Here is a 24,336-nt window from a genome sequence, read left to right on the forward strand (position 1 = left end):
CAATTCTAAAGTTTATATAGAAAACCAAAAGACCCAGAATAACCAACACTATATTAAGAAGAACAAAGTCAGAGGACTGGCTCTACCTGATTTATTATAAAGCTATAGTAATCAAGGTAGTATTTGGAACAAGCAGAACACAATTAATGAAAATGTTGACACATTGTGACAAATATAACTGATGTCATTGAACAACTTGTGTAGAAATTGTCAAATGGAAACCTAATTTGCTGTGTAAGCTTTCACTGAAAAACAATAAAATATTATTTTTTAAAGAAGACTACATGGTATTAGCAAAGGAATAGACAATTGATCAGTGAAACAGGGAGGCCAGAAATAGACCCACACAAATGTAGTCAACTGATCTTTGTCAAAGGAGCAAGACAGTCAATGGAGGAAGGATAGTCTTCCAACAAATGGAGTTGGGACAACTGGACAGCTACATGCAAAAAAAAAAACACCCCCCCCCCCCCCACCAAACAAACAACCCAAAAAAAAAATCAGTTGGACTCCTCTACACCAACAAAGAGTCCTCTGATAAAGAAATAAGGGAAACAATACCATTTACAATAGCTACTAAAAAGATAAAATATCTAGGAATAAACCTCACCAGAGACACAAAAGACCTATACAAAGAAAACTATAAAACACTGCTATAAGAGACAATAAGGGCACTACATAAATGAAAAAACTTACGTTGTTCATGGATAGGTAGACTGAATATTGTGAAAATTTCAATACTACCTAAAGCAATCTACGCATTTAATGCAATCCTGATCCAGATTCCAACAAAATTTTTTAGGGACATGGTAAAACCAATTACTAATTTCTTACAGAAAGGAAAGAGACCTTGGATAAGCAGAACACTTCTGAAGAAGAACAAAGTGGGAGGTCTTACACTCCCAGATCTTAAGAAGTACTATACAGTCACAGTAGTCTAAACAGCATGGTATTGGTACAATGATAGACAGATAGACCAATGGAACAGAATCAAAAGTCCAGATATAGACCCATCCATCTATGGACAACTGATCTTTGACAAAGGTCCAAAGCCCATTAAATTGGAAAGACAGCCTCTTTAACAAACGGTGCTGGCAAAACTGGATATCCACCTGCAGAAAAATGAAATAAGACCCATACTTCACCCCATACACAAAAACAAACTCAAGCTAGATCAAAGACTTATATGTCAAACCCAAAACTATAAAATTTATCAAAGATAAAATAGGGGCAAATCTGGGAGCCCTAATTTATGGCATAAATAGACTATCAAGCATGACCCAGAATGTGCAAGAGATAGAAGAGAAGCTAGATGACTAGGACCTTTTAAAAATTAAATTCTTATGCACATTGACAGACTTCGTCAAAGGCATAAAAAGAGAACCTACAAGTTGGGAGAAAATATTTACCTGTGACATATCTGATAAAGGACTTATCTCCAAAATCTATAGAAAAATTCAACACCTCAACACCAAAAAGACAAATAACCCAGTTCACAAATGGGCAAAAGACTTGAACAGACACTTCACCAAAGAAGATATACAGGCAGCCCCAAACACATGAGAAATTGCTCACAATCATTAATCATTAGAGAAATGCAAATCAAAACAACAATGAGATATCATCTCACCTCAGCAATAATAGCAAAGTTCAACAGTCAGAAAATAACAAATGCTGGCGAGGTTGTGGAGGGATTGGAACTCTTGTGCACTGCTGGTGGGATTGTAAAATGGTACAACCATTGTGACAAACGGTATGGTGTTTCCTTAAAAAACTGAAAATAGAAGTAGCATTTGACCCAGCAATTCCATTACTAGGAATATATCCTAAAGAGGTGAGAGATAGCACATGAACAGACATATGTACACCTATGTTCATCGCAGCACAATTCACTATAGCAAAGAGATGGAAACAACCTACATGCCCATTAATGGATAAGTGGATAACAAAATTATGGTACATGCACACAATGGAATACTATGCTACATTAAAGAACAGTGAGGATACCTGAATCATCTCACAACGTGGATGAACCTGGAGGACATTATGCTGAGTGAAATAAGTCAATCGCAGAAAGACAAGTACTATATGAGCCCCCATTACTGTAAAAAGACAGAGAAGGGTTTGTTTGGCAAAGGGAACTCATTTAGTAGGTTACCAGGATGGAGAGGGAAAGGGAGGGATTAATTTTGGGCTAGTTGGGTCCCACTCGCTGACGTGGGTAAGGAGAGGGATATAGAGAAAGGGTTTGTGACCACCATGATAACATTAGGAAATGGGAGGACACCGAATTGTGCACATAAGAGATAGATGACAGATGCTAATACCCACCATTGTGTCCACAATACTGCATTACCATTAACACCAAACACCAGGCTACAGATAAACACATAAACACTTGAGAGGATCAGATGGGAGGTCAGTGAAAAGGAGTATATGCCAGACCAAGGATAGATTCAGCTGAGTCTAATCTTGCACAGACACCAGTGATACAAAATACTTGCAATCCTTACAGAAACAATAGAAGACAGACACAGAGCAATCCCTCGCAGACACACAGACACTATGGGAGAGAGATCCAATAGATCTATCATCTCAGGACCATAGTACTGGGGGACACTGACTCAAGTGGCACAACAAAATACATAAAAAGCCTTGTTCCGCATCCTACGTTTGTGAGTAGCAACTGGGGTCTTAAAAGCTTTCAGGCGGCCATCTAAGATGCAGCTAATAGTCTCCTAGTGTCAGAAGCGAAGAAGAATGCAAAAAAAAAAAAACTAGGGCATTTGGAAGCAATCAGCCCTAGGACAGGATGGCCCTTGAGACCAGAAGAACTAGATGGTGCCTGGCTACCAATGCCAACCACTCAAGAAAGGATCAAATCTGGAGATCTGGATACAGTGGGAGGGAAAACGTGGAACAAAATCCAAAAACATAATAATGACCAGAATTACTGGTCAGATGGAGTCTGGCAGGACCACTAATACTATGGCCCTGGGATACACTTCAGGCCTGGAATAAAGCTCACTCCCAGGGGCTGGCTCTCAGCCCAGTGGTAAACAAGATGTACATGCAGACCACTCAACCCAGGGTGACACACCCACATAACGCTATGGTAACACATCCCTTAGAGCGATAGACCATGGAGCGCCAGAGGACCAACATTCAAATTGATGAAATGCAGGACGAACAAGATTACATAATATGAGGGGCACGGGGGAGAGCTACTGGATAGGGAGGAGAGGAGACTGGGTTAGGGTTAGACATGGTAAATGGGGAGTGAAATTAAATGAACACATAACGTTGAATGTAAAACAAGTTCTTAAAATAAAAAATAAAAATAAAAAGAATACATGGTACCAGCAAATGAATAGACAGTTATCAGTGGAACAGAGCAGAGAGGCCAGAAATAGACCCACACAAATGTAGTCAACTGATCTTTGTCAAAGGAGCAAGACAGTCAATGGAGGAAGGATAGTCTTTTTAACAAATGGCATTGGGACAACTGGACAACCACATGCAAAAAAATGAATCTAGGCCCTGAACTTAATCCTTTCACCAAAATCTCAAAATGAGTATTAGACATAAATGTAAAATTCAAAACCATAAACTTTCTAGAAGATGACATAGGAGAAAACCTCCTGTAGGTGACTTTTGAGTTTGGCAATGAGTTTTTAGAAGCAACGCCAAAAGCATGATACATGAAATAAAAAATTAATAGTTGGGTTTTATTAAAATTAAAAACATCTGCTCTGTAAAAGATACTGTTAAGGAATGCAGAGACAAGCCATAACTGGGAGAAAATATTTGTGAAGCACATCTGACTTGTATTCAAAATATACAAAGAACTCATCAAACTCAACAATGAGGCAACAAACAACTCAATTAAAAAATGGTGAAAAGATCTGAAGAGACACCTCATTACAGATACAGATAAGCAAACAAAAAGATGCTGAACATCAAATGTCATTACAGAATTGCAAATTAAAGTGAGGTACCATAATATACCTATTGTTGTTGTTGTTGTTATGTACTGTCAAGTCGGACCCAACTCATAGCAACCCCTCCTTGGATTTCCGAGGCGGTATCACTACGGAAGTAGATTGCCCAGCCTTCCTTCCGAGGAGTGGCTGGTGGGTTTGAACTGCCAGCCTTCTGGTTAGCAGTCAAGTGCCTTAGGCACTATGTTACCAGAGCTCCCAATATACCTATTAGAATGGCTAAAACCCAGAAACCTGACATTACCAAATGCTGAAGAAGATATGTAGCAACAGGAACACTCATTCACTGATGTTGGGAATGGAAAATGGTACAACCATTTTAGAAGAAAGTTTGGAAGTTTCTTATGAAACTAAATATCTTATCATATAGTCCAGCAATCACACTCCTAGATAGCTACCCAAATGCGTTGAAGACATGTCTACACAAAAATTTGTGTGCAAATGTTTGTAGCTGCTTTATTCATAATTGCCAAAAACTACAAGCAACCAAGATGTCCTTCAGCAGGTAAGTGGATAAACCAACTAGTAGAGCCATACAATAGGATATACTATTTACAACAATGTACTATTTACAACAATGTACTATTTACAATGGATATGCTACATATAGTGGTAAAAAATGAGCTATCAAGCCACAGAAAGACATGAGGGAACCTCAAGTGCATATTGCTGAGTGAAAGATGCCAGTCTGGAAAGGCTACATACAGTATGACTCCAACTGTATGACATTTTGGAAAAGGCAAAACTATAGACATAGTAGAAAGATCAGTGGTTGCCAGGGCTTCAGGGCAGTGGAGGGGAGGGATGAGTAGGTGAAGGTCGGGATTTTTAGGGTGGTGAATCTATTCTGTATGAAAGTGCAGTGCTGGGTATGTGTCATTTTTTATTTGTCCAAACTCAAAGAACTGTACAACCCAAAGAGTGGACTCTAATGTACACTATGAATGACTGTTGATGATAACGTATTGATATTACCTCATCGATTGTAACAAATGCACCACACTAATGCAAAGTGTTAACTAGGTGAAATTTCAGGAATGGTGGATGGGGGGGTATATGAACTCTGTGTACTACTATCTGTTCAGTTATTCTATAAATCTAAAACTATGAGAGAAGCTCTGGTGGGGCAGTGATTAACACATTCGGCTGCTAACAGAAAAGTCAGCAGCCACTCCATGGAAGAAAGATGAGGCAGTCTGCTTCCTTAAAGATGTACAGTTTTAGAAACCATATGGAGCAGTTCTGCAGTCCTGTAGGGTCACTAGGAGTTAGAATTGACTCAATGGCAGTGGGTTTTTTTTTTTTTTTTTTTTTTTTTTAAATCTCAAAGCTTGAGATTCCCTTTTCCTTTTGAGTCAAGAGTTGGAATAAGGTAAATGGCTGAGAAAAATAACATTCCTACCTGTTCATCTGCTGGATGAAGATACTTTGAAGAAAGTACCTAAAGAGGAGCAGTGTAAGGATACCAATGATTGTGAAGCTCCAAAAACAGGTCTCAGAAACTTTCTGGTCTGCAGGCAAGAGTAATTTAAATCATAAGCTCTTAAGACCTTGAGGGTAGATTGCAAGGTGAGTTGTAATAAGATCCTGAATTCAACATTCCTCATTAGCTGAGGTCCAGGAATTAGTGTACAGTCCTAGAGGAACTTTCTCCAGCTACATTAGACTACAAGTACAAGATACTACTGTGGGTCCAGAGTCCATCTTTCATTATTTTCCAGTGCTGTTTGCGACTAAGTAAGTCTCGGGGAGTAACTGAGTCCCCTGGGTTAGATTCCAAGGCCTTGTCGCTTTGAGCCTGTTTGCCAGTTTTGCAGCAGTTTGAAGTGGCAGCGGCTGATAGGTTTTACTGGTTGTGTGTCTGTATTTAAAATAGTCTCCCATTGTTGATTGAGAAAGACTCATTGCACGAGACTCCACACTGCTGAGTAGAATAAGGCCAAGGCCTGATACATTTAGTTACCTGGTTAACTCTGATCTCTAGAGTGTCGGGTCAAATTCTTACTGTAAAGCAGTGTTCGGCAAACTAATCCAGCCTGCCAACTCTTTTTTAAAGCCTGAGAGCTAAGAGTAGTTTTCACATTTTTTAATGGTTGAAAAAAATCAACAGAAGAAGATAGTATTTCATGACATGTGAAAATTATATGAAACTCCAGTTTCAGTGTCAGTAAGTAAAGTTCTGTTGGAACCTAGCCACATCCACTTGTTTACATATTGCCCATAGTTGCTTTTGGACCACAATAGTGGAATGCTTTCAGAAGAGATTGTTTGGGCCACAAAGCCTAAAATATTCACAGTCTACAGAAAAAATTTGCCAACCCCTGCAGTGGAGCATTGAATGGTTCCCTAGTGGTTTGAAGTGTATGGCAACTTCTAAAAGTGCCAAAGTTCTTCTTGGGCAAGATGGCACCGAGAATATCTAACTTCAGCTTTATAAATTTTGGGGGAAGTAACCAAAAAGTAAAACCCACTGCCAACAAGTTGATTCCCACTCATAGCAACCCCCACTGGGTTTCCAAGGCTGTAAATCTTTACAAAAGTAGATTGCCTCATTTTCCTTCCACAGAGCAGCTGGTGGGTTTGAACTGCCAACCTTCTGGTTAGCAGCCAAGTGCCTTACTACGCCACCAAATCTACTTGTGTTTTATTGACTATGCAAAAGCATTTGACTGTGTAGATCATAACAAATTATGTATAACATTGGGAAGTGTGGAAATTCCAGAGCACTGCGTTGTGCTCATGAGGAACCTGTACTTAGACCAGAAGGCTGTCATTCAAACAGAACAAGGGGATATTGAATGCTTTAAAATCAGGAAGGGAGTGCATCAGGGTTGTATCCTTTCACCGTACTCATTCAATCTGTATGATGAGCAATAATCCGAGAAGCTGGACTATATGAAGAAAAGCATAGCATCAGGATTGGGGGGAGACTCATTAACAACCTGCAGTATACAGATGACATAACTTTGCTTGCTGAAAGTGAAGATGACTTGAAAGCATTTACTGATAAGATTAAAGACTATAGTCTGCAGTATGGATTACACCTCCACATAAAGAAAATGAAAGCCCTCGACTGAACCAATAGGCAGCATCATGATAGATGGAGAAAAGATTGAAGTTGTCAGAGTTTCATAATTTCATAATACTTGGTTCCACAATCAACACCAATGGAAATAGCAATCAAGAAATAAAATGATGTATTGCTCTGGGCATATCTTCTGCAAAAGATCTCTTTAAAGTGCTGAAGAGCACTTTGAAGACTAAGGTGTGCCTAACCCAAGCGTGGTATTTTCAATCGCCTCATGTGCATGTGAAAGCTGGACAGTGAATAAGAAAGACTGAAGAAGAGTTGATGCTTTTGAGTTGTGATGTTGGCAAAGAATACTGAAAGTACCATCGACTGCCAGAAGAACTAAGAGATCTGTCCTGGTGCACCCAGACTACTTCTTGGAAGCAAGAATGGACAGACTTCGTCTTACCTACTTTGGTCATGTTGTCAGAAGAGACTGTTCCCTGGAGAAGGATATCATGCTTGGTAAAGTGGAGGGTCAATGAAAAAGGGAAGGCCCTCAATGAAATAGATTGACACAGTAGTTGCAACGATAGGCTCAGGTATAGCAAGGATTGTGAGGCTGGCACAAGACCAGGTAGTGTTTCATTCTATTGTACATAGGGTCACAATGAGTTGGAGCCAACTCGACGGCACGTAACAACAGTAACAACAACCAAGAAATAAAGTGTAAGGTGTGATGGAAGGAATGGGGCATCTTCTGTTTCTCTTTAGGCCTGGAAATGATTGCACCCTTTTTGCAAGATAAAAATGCATAGTCACGTTTGTACCTCCAGGTGTATTCATGCTACTGCTAAACTCTGCTTTATTATAATCAGTTTTGTTTTTAAACTTATCATGATTTAAAGTAACTTTGCCATCATTTCCATACCCAAAGTACAGGATATCAGATGAGAGAGATCTCAAGCACCCTAGAATAAGATAACCATCTCTAGTATTATTTCCGTAATATCGGTCACACTTGAGCATCAGTACTGGAAACAAATAGGAGAGAAAGAGCACAGTAACAGAACCTCAAACTATCCAGAAACCTTGTTTCTTAGTTCCAGCCCCCTCTCAAACTCTACTCAGGCCATCAGTCAAAAGCCACAGTTTGCAGGGCCATCTTTTTGTCTCTGTCTACCCTGTGGTAGAGAAATGGAGCAACAAAATGGCCAAAAGGTGGCAGCAGGAGGGAGGAGCAGCAGCAGCCAGCAAGAAACAAAGAGCTCTCTCCCTCCATCCACTGGGTACCCGGCCCCTGGATGGTCCCATAACCAAAGAATTTAAAAGCAGTTTGCCCAGGAAGATGTGAATTGGCTTTGCTTAAAGCATCATTCTGAGTACACAAATTATAACCTTATTTTAGAATAACTTTTAAGACTTGATTTATGGGGAGCTGTGGTGGCATAGTGCCTAAAGCATTTGACTGCTTTCCAGAAGGTTGGCAGTTCAGACCCACCAGCCACTCCGCAGAAGGAAGACTGGGCATTCTACTTCCGTAAAGATTTACCACTTTGGAAACCCAAAGGGGTCACTATGTGTCGCAATCAACTCAATGGCAGTGAGTTTGGTTTGGTTATACTGTTTTAAGCTCAGTCAGAAACATAATAAATGCTTAACTTCCTCTAATACTCTCTAGCTAAAGACCAGAAAATTCCTTTTTTAAAAAAAAAAAAAATTATTATGATTTGGGTGAAAGTTTACAGAGCAAATTCATTTTCCATGCAGCAGTTCATACACATTTTGTTTCATGACATTGATTGCAATTTCCCACAGTGTAGCAGCTCTCTTCCCACTTCCTCCTCATAGTTACCTCTTCCCTGTGTCCTTCTTTCCTATGCATTCCTGCTCCCTGAGCTATCTCCCTGTGCAAATACTGCCCTTCTGTTCTCCCACAAAGACTGTATCTACCTGATGTAAATGCTCACCCCATATGACTGTCTGTTGTTTGGCTGGAAGCCACAGGAATGAGTTCAATTCCAGACCTGAAGGGTAATTAGGGACCATAGTCTCGGGGGTCTCACCAGGCTCTATCAGACCAGCAAACCTGGTCTTTTTTTTTATGATTTTGAGTTTTGTTCCACATTGTTCTCCAGCTCTATCCAAGATTGCCTGCACTGGTCCCTTTCCAAGTGGAAGACAGAAGTCTATCCTTTCTTGAAAATAGCTGTTCTTCTATTATCCAGAAGAAAACAGATACTAGCATGAAAAAACTGGTAGAACTAGGCGGGGGTAACCCAGAGATGGGGTATCCCACCACTGAGAAACAAACTTACGGGATCACCAGAGACTAGTTTGTCCTTATGGCTTTTTCACTTGGCCTTTTTCCTAGGTGGCAAATGGGACACTTGTCATAGAGATGTCCTCTTGGAATTATACTGTAGTGATTTTCAAATTTACAAAAGTTACTTTAGAGAATGCTAAATGATAGGAAACAATTTGTGTATAAACCAAAAAAAACAAAACTCACTGCTGTCAAGTCACTTCTGACTCATAGCAACCCCTCCTTGGGTTTCCGAGGTGGTATCATTACAGAAGTAGATTGCCCAACCTTCCTTCTGAGGAGTGGATTGTGGGTTTGAACCAGCAGACTTCTGGTTAGCAGTCAATATCTCTATGGAATTTGTCTGTAGTTTAGAAAAATCTTCCTTTTGGAGCTTTTCATGGAAGTGTTTCCTGTGAGGTTTTATGTCTAAGCAGTAAATAGCAAGAAAGTTAGCAAGTCATTATAAAAATTGAAGCTTTCATATTAACCTTCAGCCTCTGGATTCTCAGGTATCTGACTGGAGGTCTTTCTTGTCTACTGTTGAAACTAGCTCCCCTTCCCTTGTCCTCTCCCCACTGTTTGCTTTGTAAATGAAGCATCGGTTTCTTAGTCACACCTTTGGTCACGTGCCTAGCCTTGTCTTGGCCTCCTCTGTTCCCCCTTCCCTCTAACTCATGCCCTTTGCTCTGAGCACTCCGTTTCTCCTGCTTTGTCCCTCCTTTCTTACACAGTGACCTGCATGCAGCTTCTGGACAACCCTCTGAGCCCAAAACGCTCTCCAGTTACCGCAGCCCTTCTTCCCTCCTTCCTATCTTCTTGGCTGCTTGCTTGAGTGAGGATCATTCTAATCCATTGTAGATGTGCCCTCAGTATTCTAATTAGGTCTTTTATATTGGCGGTTACTCTCCCATTGGATTCCTCTCCTTTTCTGCATCTATGTTTATGCCATGCTTGCTTCCTTTAAAATATCAGTCCCATTGGTTAAAAAACTTAGCTGTCATCATGTTCTGCATAGGGACTTACCAGGCAGCATGGGATTTGGGGAAGGAACCCTGGGAGAGCCATGGTTCAGTACTTGTGCCAACTGAAAGGTTGGCAGTTGGAACCCACTGGTCACTTCGTGGGAGAAGGTGGCAGTCTGCTTCTGTGAAGATTACAGCCTTAGAAACACTATGGGACAGTTCTGCTCTGTTCTATGGTGTCTGTATGAGTTGCAATAGATTTGATGACAATGGGTTTGGGATTTTTGTTGTTGTTGCTGTTATGGTGTGCATAGCCCGTGAATGCATATGTTGACATTGAGTCATAGTAACAACTACAACAATAATAAGGCCACAGAGATACACTGAGACCAGACACATTCACCCTTCCTCCTTCTCTGGTTCTGCCTGAAGGAAGCACAGGTAGAAACATAGGGTATTGTTGAGAAGGGCTGAGCTTCGTTCCTGGTAAAGTATCTAGCACTAGTGACTCTAAATGAAAGAGCATTAAGCAAAAGAATTTTAATTGCTTTGTTTCAGAAGAGAGCAGGTTTTCAGGGTGACACAGAATTTGACTTGCGTGCAGAAATGCCTGTGTGCATTGCAGTTTATGTGATTGAAGGCATGTAAAAGTGAGAGTTGAGAATTGTTTTTTTGTTTTTAATTGAAGATAATCTTTTAAAAGAGATCTTTTTTCCCCTATTATTCCATTACCTTAAAAACAATTTTAAATTTTCTAAGAGTTTGAAAAGTTGACAGTTTTTAAGATGAATTTTGTACCTCTAATTTTTCCTTTCTAAAATTTCAGATGAAGGACTAGAAGGAACTTCCCACAGAAAATTAAGATAGTTACTGTGTTTGGGTGCTCTAACTATAGGTGAATATTTTTTCCTTTACTGTTGTTATAGGGTGTTAGTTATGCAATAAATGAAACTCAAGAATAGGGGAGAAACTTGGGATTTATCATTTATGATGAACCTCAAGACTTCTCTTACTTTTGGCAAAGCCTAGGCTCTGTTTTCAGTATTGATCTTAACCAGGAAGGTGGGAGTGGGAGGAGATCGCGGCCTCCCGCTTCAGCATCTGCAGGGAGCACATAGTTAATGCCCTGAATGGCATTCTCACCGTGACAATGATGGAGGCACACAGGATTGTAAAGGCCTCCAAACGCTTGTCCGTGCTGATGATTGGGGAGCAGTAGAGTGGAGTGGTTAACAGCAGCTACAGACTCGACTGCCAGGTATGTCGGAATCTGTGTCAGGGTCTTGTCACCTACCAGCTGTAACTTGGGCAAGTTACTTAAATTCTTCAGGTTTCTGTTTATATATGTACAAAATAGGAAAATGATGAAATCCATCTCACAGAGTTGTGAGGAAAATTAATAAAGTAAACCTAGCACAAATGCTTAGTGAGATATCAAGTGCCCATTAAATGCAGCTCTTTCCTGTGTTTATCCTGCCTTGGCTGTCCTCTCCTAGTCTTTGGAGTGTTGCTAGAGGTATTTTCTAGACATCCTCATTTCACTAATCAATTTGTTTCTGTTTTTTATTTTACTTCCATAGATCAGCGTTCCCAGCTCCATTTCTGTACCCTGTGTTAGTCTGAAATCTGCCGAATTGAGATCACCTGCTCCTTTTATACAAGTAGCCATGTCTTTTATCATATCTGCTTATTGAAGTAACCACCTTCTTTTCCTTTACAGATATATGTAATTGACAGTGCAGACAGAAAAAGATTCGAAGAGACGGGTCAGGTAAATAATTCTTCTGTTGAGGTATTTCCCAAATAACTAGGTATTCATTAATCTACCTTGTAAATGTGTGAGAGTAAGGGAGGTATTTTTTGTTTAGCCTTTGCAGTTCAAACAAGATACCCATTCGGGCAAGCAGGCAAAAATAACCAGCTGTCTAACAGGAAAATAGTTGGGAGTCCATGCAACATTTTTTTATTAAAGCTCTTTAGCTTTAATCAAATTAAATTATCTAGATATAAGCAAATGGAACTTAGCAGTATGCCTAAAAGCTCTTCAGGTCATTTTCCCCCCACCCCACAGCACCTAGGAATGACTCCCCAGGAACAAGTCACTTAATCATTTCTACTTACATTTTTCAATACCAACTTAATTGATTCAGGGGCAATAATAAAGTCAGAGATAGAAAGAAATACGTAAGCCAACACTAAGCTGCTCTTGTTTTTAAGCCAGGAGATAAGGTACAGCTTGGGCCCACATATAGTCTCAAATACCAGGTACGTGTCAACACAATTCCACTATATAATTGGTGTACACAGTTATTAAGTAGAGAAGCAATGGTCATAGACTATTTTACCCAGACTGGGTACCCTGATAGAAGCAGCAAGATGTAGGTGAACAACTTTGGAGAAACATGCTTAAATCTCACTGTGGAGTCCTTGGCCTGTGTCCCGGAGTCCTCCTGGTGACCTTCCAAAGGTAGTTGTCCCCATGTTTATGTTCTTTTTTCCTGGAAATTAGATTAAAAATTCCCCAGACTCCTGGAGACAGCCCATTTCCCTTCCATACCCTGAAGATCTCTGAATCCTCATTCTATGTACCAACATTAAATATGAGCTTAGAGGTAAAGGGTGTCACAGATAATCACCTGCCTCTTGAACCATCCAGTTCTCTTTGAGAGCCCAAGTATTTTAAGTAGCTAAATGGAAGTTTAATGAGGAAGAGGTGGGACTGATCATTTAGATAAGTATACACCTTCTATACTTACTCCAGGCAGATTCAACATACAATTTAGACTCCCACCATCACCTAAACATCAGGGACCTTGTCAGATGGACTATTATAGTTATTTTAGGATGTGGGTTTGATGATGTGTAGTGCACGTGCATGCAGGTCTTGGAGGTGTTCGATGAAATAGAATCATAACCCTAAAGCAATAGTCGTTTTCAGTTTAAATTCAGTGTGTGTGTATATGTATGTGTGTGTATTTGTGTGTGTGCATACACACATACACATACATATGTTGTCAGTTGCCATCAAGTCAGTTCTGATTAATTGCAGCTCCGTGTGTGCAGGTAGCACTGCTCCATAGAGTTTTCAGAGCTATGACCTTTCAGAAGCAGATATCCAGGCCTGACTTCCAAGGTGCCTCTGAGTAGATTTGAACTGCCAACCTTTTAGTTCGTTGTCCAGTGCTTAACCACTTGTGCCAACCAGGGACTCTGTATACATATATATATAGAGAGAGAGAGAAAGTTACCTGTGGATAATAACCTTGAGTGAGTTTGTGTCTCTGACCACTACTAGTAGTCTCCCTTGAACAGTGTTTCAAAAGTGTGATTAATGTCACCGATAGCAGAATCACCTGGGGAGCTTGTTAAAAATGCAGATTCCTGAGCCTCAGCTCAGACTTTCTCAAATCGCATCTCTGGCATAGGCCCAGTTATCAGCAGAGGATTCTCCCACTGCACTTGAAGTTGCTAGTTGATCAACCTAATTGTTTTGGCTTTTCTAATTAGAGGCACGTGGTTAAAGATCATAAATTTTCATCCTTCTCTCCCTTTCCCTCCCCACCCCTCCTCAAAATGCTCCAGGAACTAGCTGAATTACTGGAGGAAGAAAAACTGAGCTGTGTGCCAGTGCTCATCTTTGCTAATAAACAGGATTTGCTCACGGCAGCCCCTGCCTCCGAGATCGCAGAAGGATTGAACCTGCACACCATCCGCGACCGAGTCTGGCAGATCCAGTCTTGCTCAGCTCTCACAGGAGAGGGCATTCAGGTGAGACTACAGGAGGGTTTGATCACCTGGCAAAATGGCTGCCACCCACAGTGGTTATGCTGATTGGCGGGGCTGGTCTAGGTAGAAAAAGGTATGATACAGACAGTTTTTGATTGGCAGATAAATCATTTCAGGATGTGAAGGGCAAGGTCCTTTTCTACTTTACAGTCAATGTGATATCATTAACTGTTCCAGGAAAGCCACACATAAACCACTCCCCACAAACAACACGCTTTCCCTTCTGGGGAGGGGGTCAGAACCAAAGCCTGGAAGATCCTTCCTATTTCTAAGATTCTTTGATGATTGAGTTGGGGGTTTTGTGTTTTGTCTAACATATGGATGCTAAATACCTGTCCTCCCAAAGTAGTCATACACACTCGTTATCCTGTTATTGATTTTTCCCTTGGTTATCTCTGCTGCCCTCAGGGTTGGTGGGTTGGTTCCCCAGTGGGAGGCTTCTGCTGACAGAAAGCCCAAGTTGTGCTGAGCAACTGTACCGGAAGAGAGATGCCCCTCATTTGATACTCATTTAGGGCGGAAAATGGCTGTGTACCGGAAGAGCAGATGCCCCTCATTTGATACTCATTTAGGGCAGAAAATGGCTGTACCCCAAACACCCAAGAGGCTATATCCTCAAAGAATGATGAACAGTTTCAGCTCTGAGGCTTCAAGCAGCCTCAGATCAGTTGATACTCTGGAGTCAGTCTGCTAGGTCCACTTCTTTATTCTGAAGCCCCAAGCATGCTTTACATGCCTCGTTTTAAGCATCTGGTATACCTGCCAAGGCTGTGACATGGAGCTATGAGAACTGGACAGTGCTGCTCTAGGATGCTGTGGGAGCCTGGTAACATCTAAAGAGATTCTCTCTTCCCTCACTGCTACGTGGCATGTTTCTTTAATGACACAACCAGTTTGTTTTTCTCTGAACTTGACATGTTGGAATATGGCACCTGAGATTGATTCCTGATCATTGTGCACAGTCTCTTTCCATTCCTTCTAGTTTCTTCTTCCCTCTCTCCTAAGACATTTGATGAAGATTTGTCTTAGTGCTGCCTGACGACTTTTCTCAAGCAAATAATCACTCCTTAGAATTATCTCAGTTGATCCATTGGGTTTATCATTTGGCTTTTTGCTTTTTGTTATATAAGCAGCTGGCCTGCTTCTGTGCTTGATCTCTGACTCCGAGGGGAGACTGGTTGGCCCAAGAAAAGCTCACCCCCTCTTCCAGAAGGCCCATCACCTGTCCCCTCAGAAGCCCTTCATGTATGTACATGTTGGGGGACCACCTCACCACCTAGAGATCACCTCAGCTACATCCCCAGAGTGGACTTGGGAGCTCTGTGGGTCTTTGTGAGGTTTAGGTGTGGGGAATTGTGTTTTTTTAAGCTTTGTTTTCCTTCCTTTCCTCCTTCCTTCCTTCCTAGATTCTTATTATATAAGAAATATATTCCCATTATTAATCTTACAAAAATATATAAGTTAAATTATAAATGTGTATAAAGTGAAAAGTTCTTTTTGTCTAATCCCACTACATAAAGGAACAACTACCATAAACAATTACATTTTGAAGTCTCCCCTATACAATTGCAATCACATATGTGATTATATAACTATCAGGTTTTTATTTTTTGTCCTTTTTCAGCTTAATTTGGAACAGTCACACTGCAACCCCGAATGGTTTTGAATGGGTAAACTCTGGTGATTTTAGTTGGCTTTCTCCAGTTATAATCCACGTATGGGGGGGAGCATTTTTCCAAAAGTATTTCCCTGTGATTGTGTGGATGGTGGTATTGATAAGGCCTAAGGGTTTTTGGGTGAGGAGGAGGCCCAGGAGAGGAGAGTAGCTTTTTGTTAGGTTTCTACAAACCACCTCAGCAAGAGGAGTTTGCCTCTCTAAAAAGGTTGGGAAGAGAAGTGCAAGAAACAGAAAACGTTGAGGTTACAGGACTATAAGGGCGAGGCCATACAGAAATGTATCCCCCCACACACACACACTCACACACACACATAGTTTGGGTGCATCCTCATAAGAAAGTGGGAATTGACAGCTCTGTTATCTTTTTTCACTTGGCCGCAGTGTTAAAAGGAAGAGAAAGCAAAGCAGGGTTTGACAGTGAAGCGCTTATTTCTTCAGCCGGGCTCTGGGATGTGAGAGAGATGGACTAGAGTCATCTAGAATCAGTATGTCAGTGGCATTGAAGTCTAGGGCACTGCTTCAGAGGAGCCTGGAGGTAGGGAGGAAGCCTGTGATTTCTTCCCAAGCTCCATCCTCCTGACCCCTGTCCAGCAGCTGTTACAGAAGCAAGGCTCTCTGTTCCTGGCTGTGTAACTACCATAGAGAGGCAGTGCTTTTTAAGTCGCAGGATCTTTAGGCCAAAAAAAGAGTCAGTGAGCTAGGAAGCAGTAGAGCGTAGGGGTGGACCTGGAAGGGCTTTAAAATCAACCCATTTGAATCAAGTGAGAATACTAAGTATGGTTTGATTTTGATATAGTTCCCAGATCAGGGACCTTCAGCAACCAAGTTCACAGGAAATGATATCAAGAGAGCTCTAACAAAGAGATAGGAGAAAAAAAAGAGAGAGAGAGAATTTATATGGAGGAGAAATAGTTTGAAGGTCATTTAATTAGTTTAGTAGATAGTACCATGGTGGATAGAATTGGGTAGTTAAGACTGGGATTTCAAGGTTAATGAGATTAGATTATGGTTAATAGAATGATATAAATTTAGAGAATTTAACCATTATTTGAAATGGGTTATTTAATAAAAATGTTAATTAAGAAGGGGATCTGCTGTCTATTGTCCTTTAATGGTAACCTTTGGGGACTGGAGAAAGGTCGTGAAGTTTTCCCCTGGAGACACTGCTCTCTGTGAGGCGCTGAATGACCATGTCCCTCCTTCAGGTAATGCCCTGACCTAAGCTCTTGCCCACTCAGCCAGTTTCTTGGTTTTCACTTTAAAAAGAGTCCCTTAAATGGAATTTCTGCTTGCTTAGTTGAAGTTCAGGCCTTTAATGATTCTTATTAATTAAGGCTCAAAGTGTTCCTAAAAACATTAAAGACTTCATTAGAAAATGTCTATTAAGACCAAATTGTTTAGGGTTCACTTTCAGACATAGATACTGTGTGATAAATACTGAAGTTCCCTAGACTGTTGTTTCATCCTTTCCCCACCCCTGAAAGTTCATCAGTAATAGGCAAAAACCCACTGCCATCAAGTCAATTTCGACTCATAGCAACCTTATAGGACGCAGTAGAACTGCCCCATAGGGTTTCCAAGGCTGTAAATCTTTACAGGAGCAGACTGTCTCATCTTTCTCCTGTGGGGTGCCTGATGGGTTTGAACCACAGACCTTTTGGTTAGTACCCCAGTGCTTTAACCACACGACCACCAGAGCTCCTTAGTAATAGTAGTAGGCAAAGCTGTCAAAAGGCTCCGACACTCTATGAATCACGTAACATCTGGTACCACAGTTCAAGTGACCCTGAAGAAAAATGCAAAAGTAAAAAAAGAAAACTGCATTTGGTACAGTTTCAGGTGTTTGAAGACTGTCTCTATTCACATTGTGTGTGTGTCTTTAATCAAAATGTATTTGAGAAACCCATCCTATAATAATAACAGGCACCCATGGGTCAGTAAGCCAAGGAAACAGCCACATCTTAGTTCACTGGTGAGTCCTGCCTCTCTCTGATAGATCACTTCTGATTTGAGGTTAGGGAAGGTACCGATTGCTAGGACAGAATTCAGGCCTTGCTCCCGCTGCTCTTGTGCAGGCAACTATATGCAGTCCTTGCAAGGAAAGGCAGTTCCCTGTGTTTGTTCAGCAGCCCCTGTTCTGGATGTAGACATGGACTTTTCAGGACTTCAGGAGAGTTCAGAACAGGTCTGTCTTTGCCTGATTGATGATGACTAGTAGCAGGCCCATCATATAATTAAAGCAGGTTTTCATGGGAAACGGTCCAGAGCAGAGAATCAGTAAAGGGCGTGAGAAGCTGAAGGAGAACATCAATCTTGGAAACTCTGTTCTGCTCAGAGACCCACAGACCAGAGGAGGGATCAGAAGAGACCCAGTTCTGTCAAGCAGATGAAGGCAGAAAGGGGGAAAACTGAAAAATGTCTGCAAGGGAAGGGGATAACCTCAAACTCCCCCAGCCAGACTCCCTCGTAGACATGAGGACAGCTCCCTCTATGCCCTTGTGGCCAGGCCAGGGTTGCTAGGACCTCTCCTAGGGTGTAACATTTAGCCCAAGGACTCCTTCTTTCCTTTTCCCTTGGGTGCCTAGAAAATAGTAACAAAGGATCTGGCTTAGAGCCAAATAGAAGTACAGAGAAACATCAGTCACTCTTCCATTACAGGCCCAAATTTGAACCCCAAACCACAGCTCTCTTTGCTGTTGTTGTTTCTGGTGTTTTAGGACATTTTCTCTCTAAAACATCATGTGCATGTGTGTGTGTGTAATTAAAATTATAGTAGATTTGAATTTCCTTGCAAAGCAGAGATCAGCAATTGTAATTTGGTCTCTAGCCTAATCATACCAGAGGCCTGCCTACACCCACAGCCGTGAACTAACAGAAGGTTCTGGGTACTGCTGTCTGTGCCACCACCTCCTGCTCACCTTCTTTTTACATCTCTTTCCACATGGCCTCTCTTTCATCCACCAGCAGCAGCGATGGTCTAGTTCACAGTGGTCCCGCTTGCTAGAAAGGACACTAGCAGTCCACGCACTGAACGAGAGCTGGCCTTGAGAGTCAGCCTCACAGATGAACACTGAACACTTACTCGTCCACACTTTCTTGTTTCTGTTTCTTTTTCCTTGATCTCAGGGACTTTTCCCTTAAAATACCAACAGAATTTCATTATTGAAAAAAAAAAAATTACATTTACCACTTCTTTCTAGGCCTGGCATCCCTTGTAATTGTCTCCAAATGTGCAGAGAACTGCATATCTGCAAGTCAGACCTCAGGTTTATTTTTAAATTTTCAAACATTTCAGGAGACTAAGAAAGTAAGTTCAGGATGTACAGTTTCACTGCCTATTCAGTGCAGTATACAGAAAAAAATATCACAGGCAAGTAGTATCTTATGTATGCAGCATCTAGCTGCTCCTGGACGCTGGGGCCCTCGTGGCACAATGGCACAGGCCACATTGCTCAGCCGGGATCTGAGCTCCTTGTCATCTTAAAGCAATTACGGATGTGACTGCATAGTCTTCGTGGCTTTTAAAAGCAAGCCCACCCAACCATGGCCGCCACTGCTTTCTTCTGACCATAGAGCAGTGATGGATGCATTGTAGGGAGATCAAATTAAAAAGAGCAGTGCAGGGAGAGACCACTTTTCCCATAAAAGCAGCAGCATGCCTTGGATTCAGGAAGGTGGAGATCTGTCATTAGTAGGTTCCCACTCATATGGTTAGGGGCAGCCTTTTATTTTTCCCAGTGGTTATGGTAGCGGATGGTACTGTGACATGGTGATATTTATTTCCTCTCCATGAGGCCAAATAGTGCTCAGTGTTTGAGAGTCAGTGTCTCTTTTTAGCCTCTATTATTGAATTGAAGCTAATCAATTCAAATTCAGTTTCAGCAAGGTTGGCCAGGGGAAGGTGTAGGAGAAGAAAGGGAGTACTATTCATACCATAAGATTGTCATCCCCTAACGAAGATCAAATGTGCAGAAAATTCGTCAAACCAGTTTTTAACAATAAAGGTTCAACCATTAAACAAACCTATGAGTTCATTTCCTTCTGTTGGAGTCAGAGTAGTAACCTATTTCAAGTCAACAATCACCTTTTCTCAGTCGTCTGTTCAAAAAACAACACAAAGCCTTACCAAATAAGGCAACAGTGGGGTGAAGCATTAATTCAAGCATAAGAAAGTTCCTCCTCTCCCAACTATGCTGTCTGTAAATGTACAGTTTCCCCTGAAGGCAGTGGTCCTGGTGAGTAGTTAATATGCTGGGATCCTGCAGCCAGGTAGATAGCCAGCCCTCCACACACAGCTCAGGAAGCTTGAGGTTGAGTGGCCAAAAGCAGCCCCTGGAACTTTCAGAGACACAGCAAAGCCCTGGAGGGTACTTGGCTGGGGGGCTACCCCAGTCCTATGCCCTGTGTTCAGTGGGAAGTCACAGTGAAGAAAAAGCTGAAATAGGGTCACTATGGGTCAAAAGGGAGCTCTGGTAGCATAGTGCCTAAGGCACTTGACTGCTAACCAGAAGGCTGGTGGTTCAAACCCACCAGCCACTCCCCGGAAGGAAGGTTGGGCAATCCTACTTCCGTAGTGATACTGCCTCGGAAACCCAAGGAGGGGTCGCTATGAGTCGGGGCCGACTCGAGGGCAAATAACAACAACAACAACATGGGTCAAAATGGACTTGACGGCAGTGGGTTTGGGTTTTTTAGTAGGCCAGATGCCATGCTACGTTCTGTGAATACAACCTCAAACAAATCTGGTATGCACCCTCTCCTCAGGGATCTTGGGCAACACTATTGTCTTTCCTTTCCAGTGGGCAACTTGGCAAAACTTGCTCCTGGTTTAAGAGGTATTAGCACCTTCATCTTGCCTTCTCACCTCCCACCCCCAGCTCAGGTTCTCTGGGTAATGAGGAGGGTTGCAGCCTCTAGGAAGACCAGAAACCCAAACCTGTCATCAAGCTGATTCCGACTCATAGTGACCCTATAGCACTGAGTAATACTGCCCCATAGGGTTTCCAAGGCTTTAGAGAAGCAGATCGCCTCATCTTTCTCCCACAGAGCAGCTGGTGGGTTTGAACCACCAACCTTTTGGTTAGCAGCCTAATGCTTTAATTACAGCACCACCAGAGTGCTCTTCAGATCAAAACTCACTGCCGTTGAGTTGGATCCAACTCATAGCAACCCCTCCTTGGGTTTTTGAGGCAGTATGGCTACGGAAGTAGATTGCCCAACCTTCCTTCCAAGGAGTGGCTGGTGGGTTTGAACTGCCAGCCTTCTGGTTAGCAGTCAGATGCCTTAGGCACTATGTCACCAGATAGAAAACTCAAAAATTCACTGCTGTTGAGTCGACTTGACTCATAGCAACCTGTCCTTGGGTTTCCAAGGCAGTATCTCCACGGAAGTAGATTGCCCAGTCTTCCTTCTGATCAGATAGGAACCAAACGAAACCAAACTCACTGCTGTCAAGTTGTATCCGACTCATAGTGACCCCTCCTTGGGTTTCTGAGGCAGTATCACTATGGAAGTAGATTGCCCAACCTTCCTTCCGAGGAGTGGCTGGTGGGTTTGAACTGCCAGCCTTCCTGGTTAGCAGTCAAATGCCTTAGGCACTATGCTACCAGAGCTGATAGGAAGGGCCTCCTCAATTCCCTGTCTTCCCACATTCCTCCAGGTTGCAGGTGGCAGCGGCAGACACCCAGGGGCTGTCAAGGCCGCTGGTGGTGCTGACCTCTGAGCGCCCTCTGTTGGCCAGATCGGGGCTGGAGGGACCTGGCCACTGTTGGCTCACAGCCATCTGGAGAAATACACCGCCCCTCAGCAGGGCTCCACCGTTTAAACCCCCCTCTGCCTCCATAACAGATACCCAGGATAAAACTGCCCCTCACCCTCCACCTTCTGCTGTGGGCTCCTGCAGCTGAGTAAATATTTTTCCTATCTCTTTGCCTGCGTTTGTGTTCCATTAAATATAATAAAAGAAAACCCCCCTCCATAATCAGTTATAAAACAAGAAAAAAGAGATGGTATTCATGTAGTGTGGGAACACTGTTGTTGATTTGTCTGAGAAGATGATTTGATAAAATGTGCGAGTCTCTCTAAAGGAGAAAATACTGAGTTGTGCACCTTTGATGTGTTTGTGCGGGCTCCTGAAGATGGAAGGTGCCACGTAAGTGCTGAGCTGTTCAGCTTCGCAGGCAAAGAGAAGATGACCATCTTACTCATCCCTCTTTATTTGTAAAATCTTTTTTGTCTCCTGGCAGGTGATCATTTCTTCCTGAAAACCAATTAGCTACTAAAATTAAACATGCTCCTTTTTAAATTAATCCTTTTCATAAAGTGGTCTTAAAATTGGCCTCAGCTTTTCAGCGTAAGTAGCTGACCCAGTTGTAATTGGAGAGGCATGTGGAGCCCGCCTCCGTCCCACTGGGCATTCCTCACCCTTTTCCCCACCGAGGCCAGGTGCTTGCCACCTTTGGGCTTTCGGCCACGGCCAGCCTCATCTTGGCAAATGTCACAGGGTCCACTCTGGGACAGACGTCAGATTATCTGGTTCTGCCGCCCAAGTGCTCTGATGGCAACTGGCAGAGTTTGAATCACTGTAAATTCAGGTTATGGTCAGATTAGCCAGGAGATAGGAGGCCTGCTGGTTGTTTCGCAGTGATGTATTGTTTACGGGATTAATGTTCTGAACGGCCCAGGGTGTCAGCTGATATTTATTACTTTAAGCTGTCTCAGCTGTTCTGGTTCAGCAACTGGCTCCATGGTCACAGGGAATGTGGAACTCCGCGTGTCATGGATGCCCTGATATGTGCAAGTTCGACCCGGTCCTCAGTGAGCATGTGTTGCAGATGCGAGGGAAGGGACTCTGGTTTGGCTCTGGGCTTCTGAGGCAGCTCTGTTACCCGCCCCCCCAAGGTCAGAGGGGGAACTCTGGGGACAGGGAGAGCATTCAGATGTTGCTCCAAGAAGAGTTGAAAAGGAGGTCATCATTGACAGGCCTGACATCAGGGGAAAGCATGCCACCTGCCAGGTGGCTGTAGGCATTGTGTGGTTTTCACCTGTGTCCTTCTCCAGCCTTCCAGGAGAGGACACTTTCAAGGTCACTGTGCCTTTAAGGGAACCTTCTCTCCAGTCCCTCTGCTTGGTAGTGCTTAAAGCTACAAGAGCCTGGCCAGGCCCTGTTCAAAGAGGGATAAATGCCCGTCGCCCAGTGTGTGTCTAGTAACACGCGCTGTGGTTGGTTTGTTTTTCCAAAAAGAAATTTAATTTAACCCCAAGTGCACACTGTCACACTGTAAACACACTGGGGTACCAGAAGGTGGCTTATTGAATTTAATGCCCTAGCAAAGGTCACCTTTTACAAAAAGCCAGAAATGGCTGAAATCTCTCGTAATAGCTCCTCAGCCAGGTTGGGTCCTTTTCTCAGAGGGAGTTCCTCAGGACCCATCTCAAATTCAGACACTGGACACTGGCCACAACCCCCACCCCAAACTCCCACACCCTCCTCTGCTCCCAGAAGCCTCCCTCCTGGTCGCCCAGGTGGGCCCCTTAAACAAGCAAACTCCCCGGACTGCAGTGTGGTGCATTTCCTACGACTAACGTTGCCTTTTCTCTACCCCTTCCCCTCCAAGGACGGCATGAACTGGGTCTGCAAAAATGTTAATGCAAAGAAGAAATAAAATCTAGACAAGCGGAGATGCAGGAGCTGCGGGAGCCGAGTTCTGTCCTGAAAAACACTAATTTGCTGCTTTCTGACCAAATGTTTTTCCATCTGTGTACAGCTACAGCTGTTTGAAGAGAGGGAACAGCAGTTTAAAGAGAATCCCATTCCAGCAGTAGGTTTAACTGATCTCTAAGGTTCAGTATCATTTTTCAAATAAAGGAATTATATTATTTCCTCTGCATAATTGAAATAGTATTAAATGTCTCTAAGCACATGATTAGAAAATGAGATCTTTTAAATGAGCAAGAGATTGCATTGCAGTTTAGACAATTCCAGTGGGCTTTTTTTCTCTTTCAAAAAAAAAAAAAAAGAAGAAGAAAGAAAAAGAGGAAGCAGCAGCCTGTGCGGGGTTCGTTCATTGACTGACCTGCTCCTTACATCCCGCCCCCCTCCCGGCTTTGAAACCGCAGCCGCCTTTGCCAGTGCAGCCTGGTGATTTTTACCCTAACCAAGTGAGCCCGGCTTCAGTCTGTCCAGCGGGAAGATGCTGGTGGGGGAGGGGAGGGGTAGCAGACGATTAAAGCCTCTTGTCATGCAGGTAGCACACTGTGTAATCCTCACCCTTTGGACAAGGGGGGAAAATCCTTTCTTGCAAACAAGTTGCTACAGAACTATATCCCCCCACCCTGTGCAAGCCGCCCCCCATCCCCCCCCCCCCCCCCCGCACAGGAAAGCAAATTCTTATGACTTTTGACTGTAAGGACATCTGGAATGTAAGGAGAGGTGGGAGGTTTAATGCCAGAAAAATTACAAAGTCCTTAAAAAGCCCTCTCACATTGAGGGCTCAGGCTATCGTCAACAGGCTTGCTTCTCCAGTTCAGTGGAGCAGGGAGTAGCCATCGCCAGAGATTAGCTGCCTTCTCCAGGCCGTCCTATGGAAGGA

The 24,336-nt window shown here is 42.8% G+C and overlaps 1 protein-coding gene across 1 annotated transcript in view; it reads left to right on the top strand.

The window, feature by feature from the left end:
* The window catches only part of ARL3 (ADP ribosylation factor like GTPase 3), a 40,071-nt gene extending 16,662 nt beyond the window's left edge, over positions 1-23,409 (top strand). Inside the window, exons 4-6 of the mRNA XM_007939891.2 lie at positions 12,002-12,052; positions 13,864-14,049; positions 23,362-23,409. Coding sequence (XP_007938082.2) covers positions 12,002-12,052; positions 13,864-14,049; positions 23,362-23,409 — 285 coding nt within the window. The remainder of the gene's footprint in view (positions 1-12,001; positions 12,053-13,863; positions 14,050-23,361) is intronic.
* The last annotated feature ends 927 nt before the right edge of the window (positions 23,410-24,336 follow it).

This window comes from Orycteropus afer, unplaced genomic scaffold (genome assembly GCF_000298275.1).
Source record: "Orycteropus afer afer isolate SDZICR_OR568_19922 unplaced genomic scaffold, OryAfe1.0 scaffold00064, whole genome shotgun sequence".
Classification (NCBI taxonomy): domain Eukaryota; kingdom Metazoa; phylum Chordata; class Mammalia; order Tubulidentata; family Orycteropodidae; genus Orycteropus; species Orycteropus afer.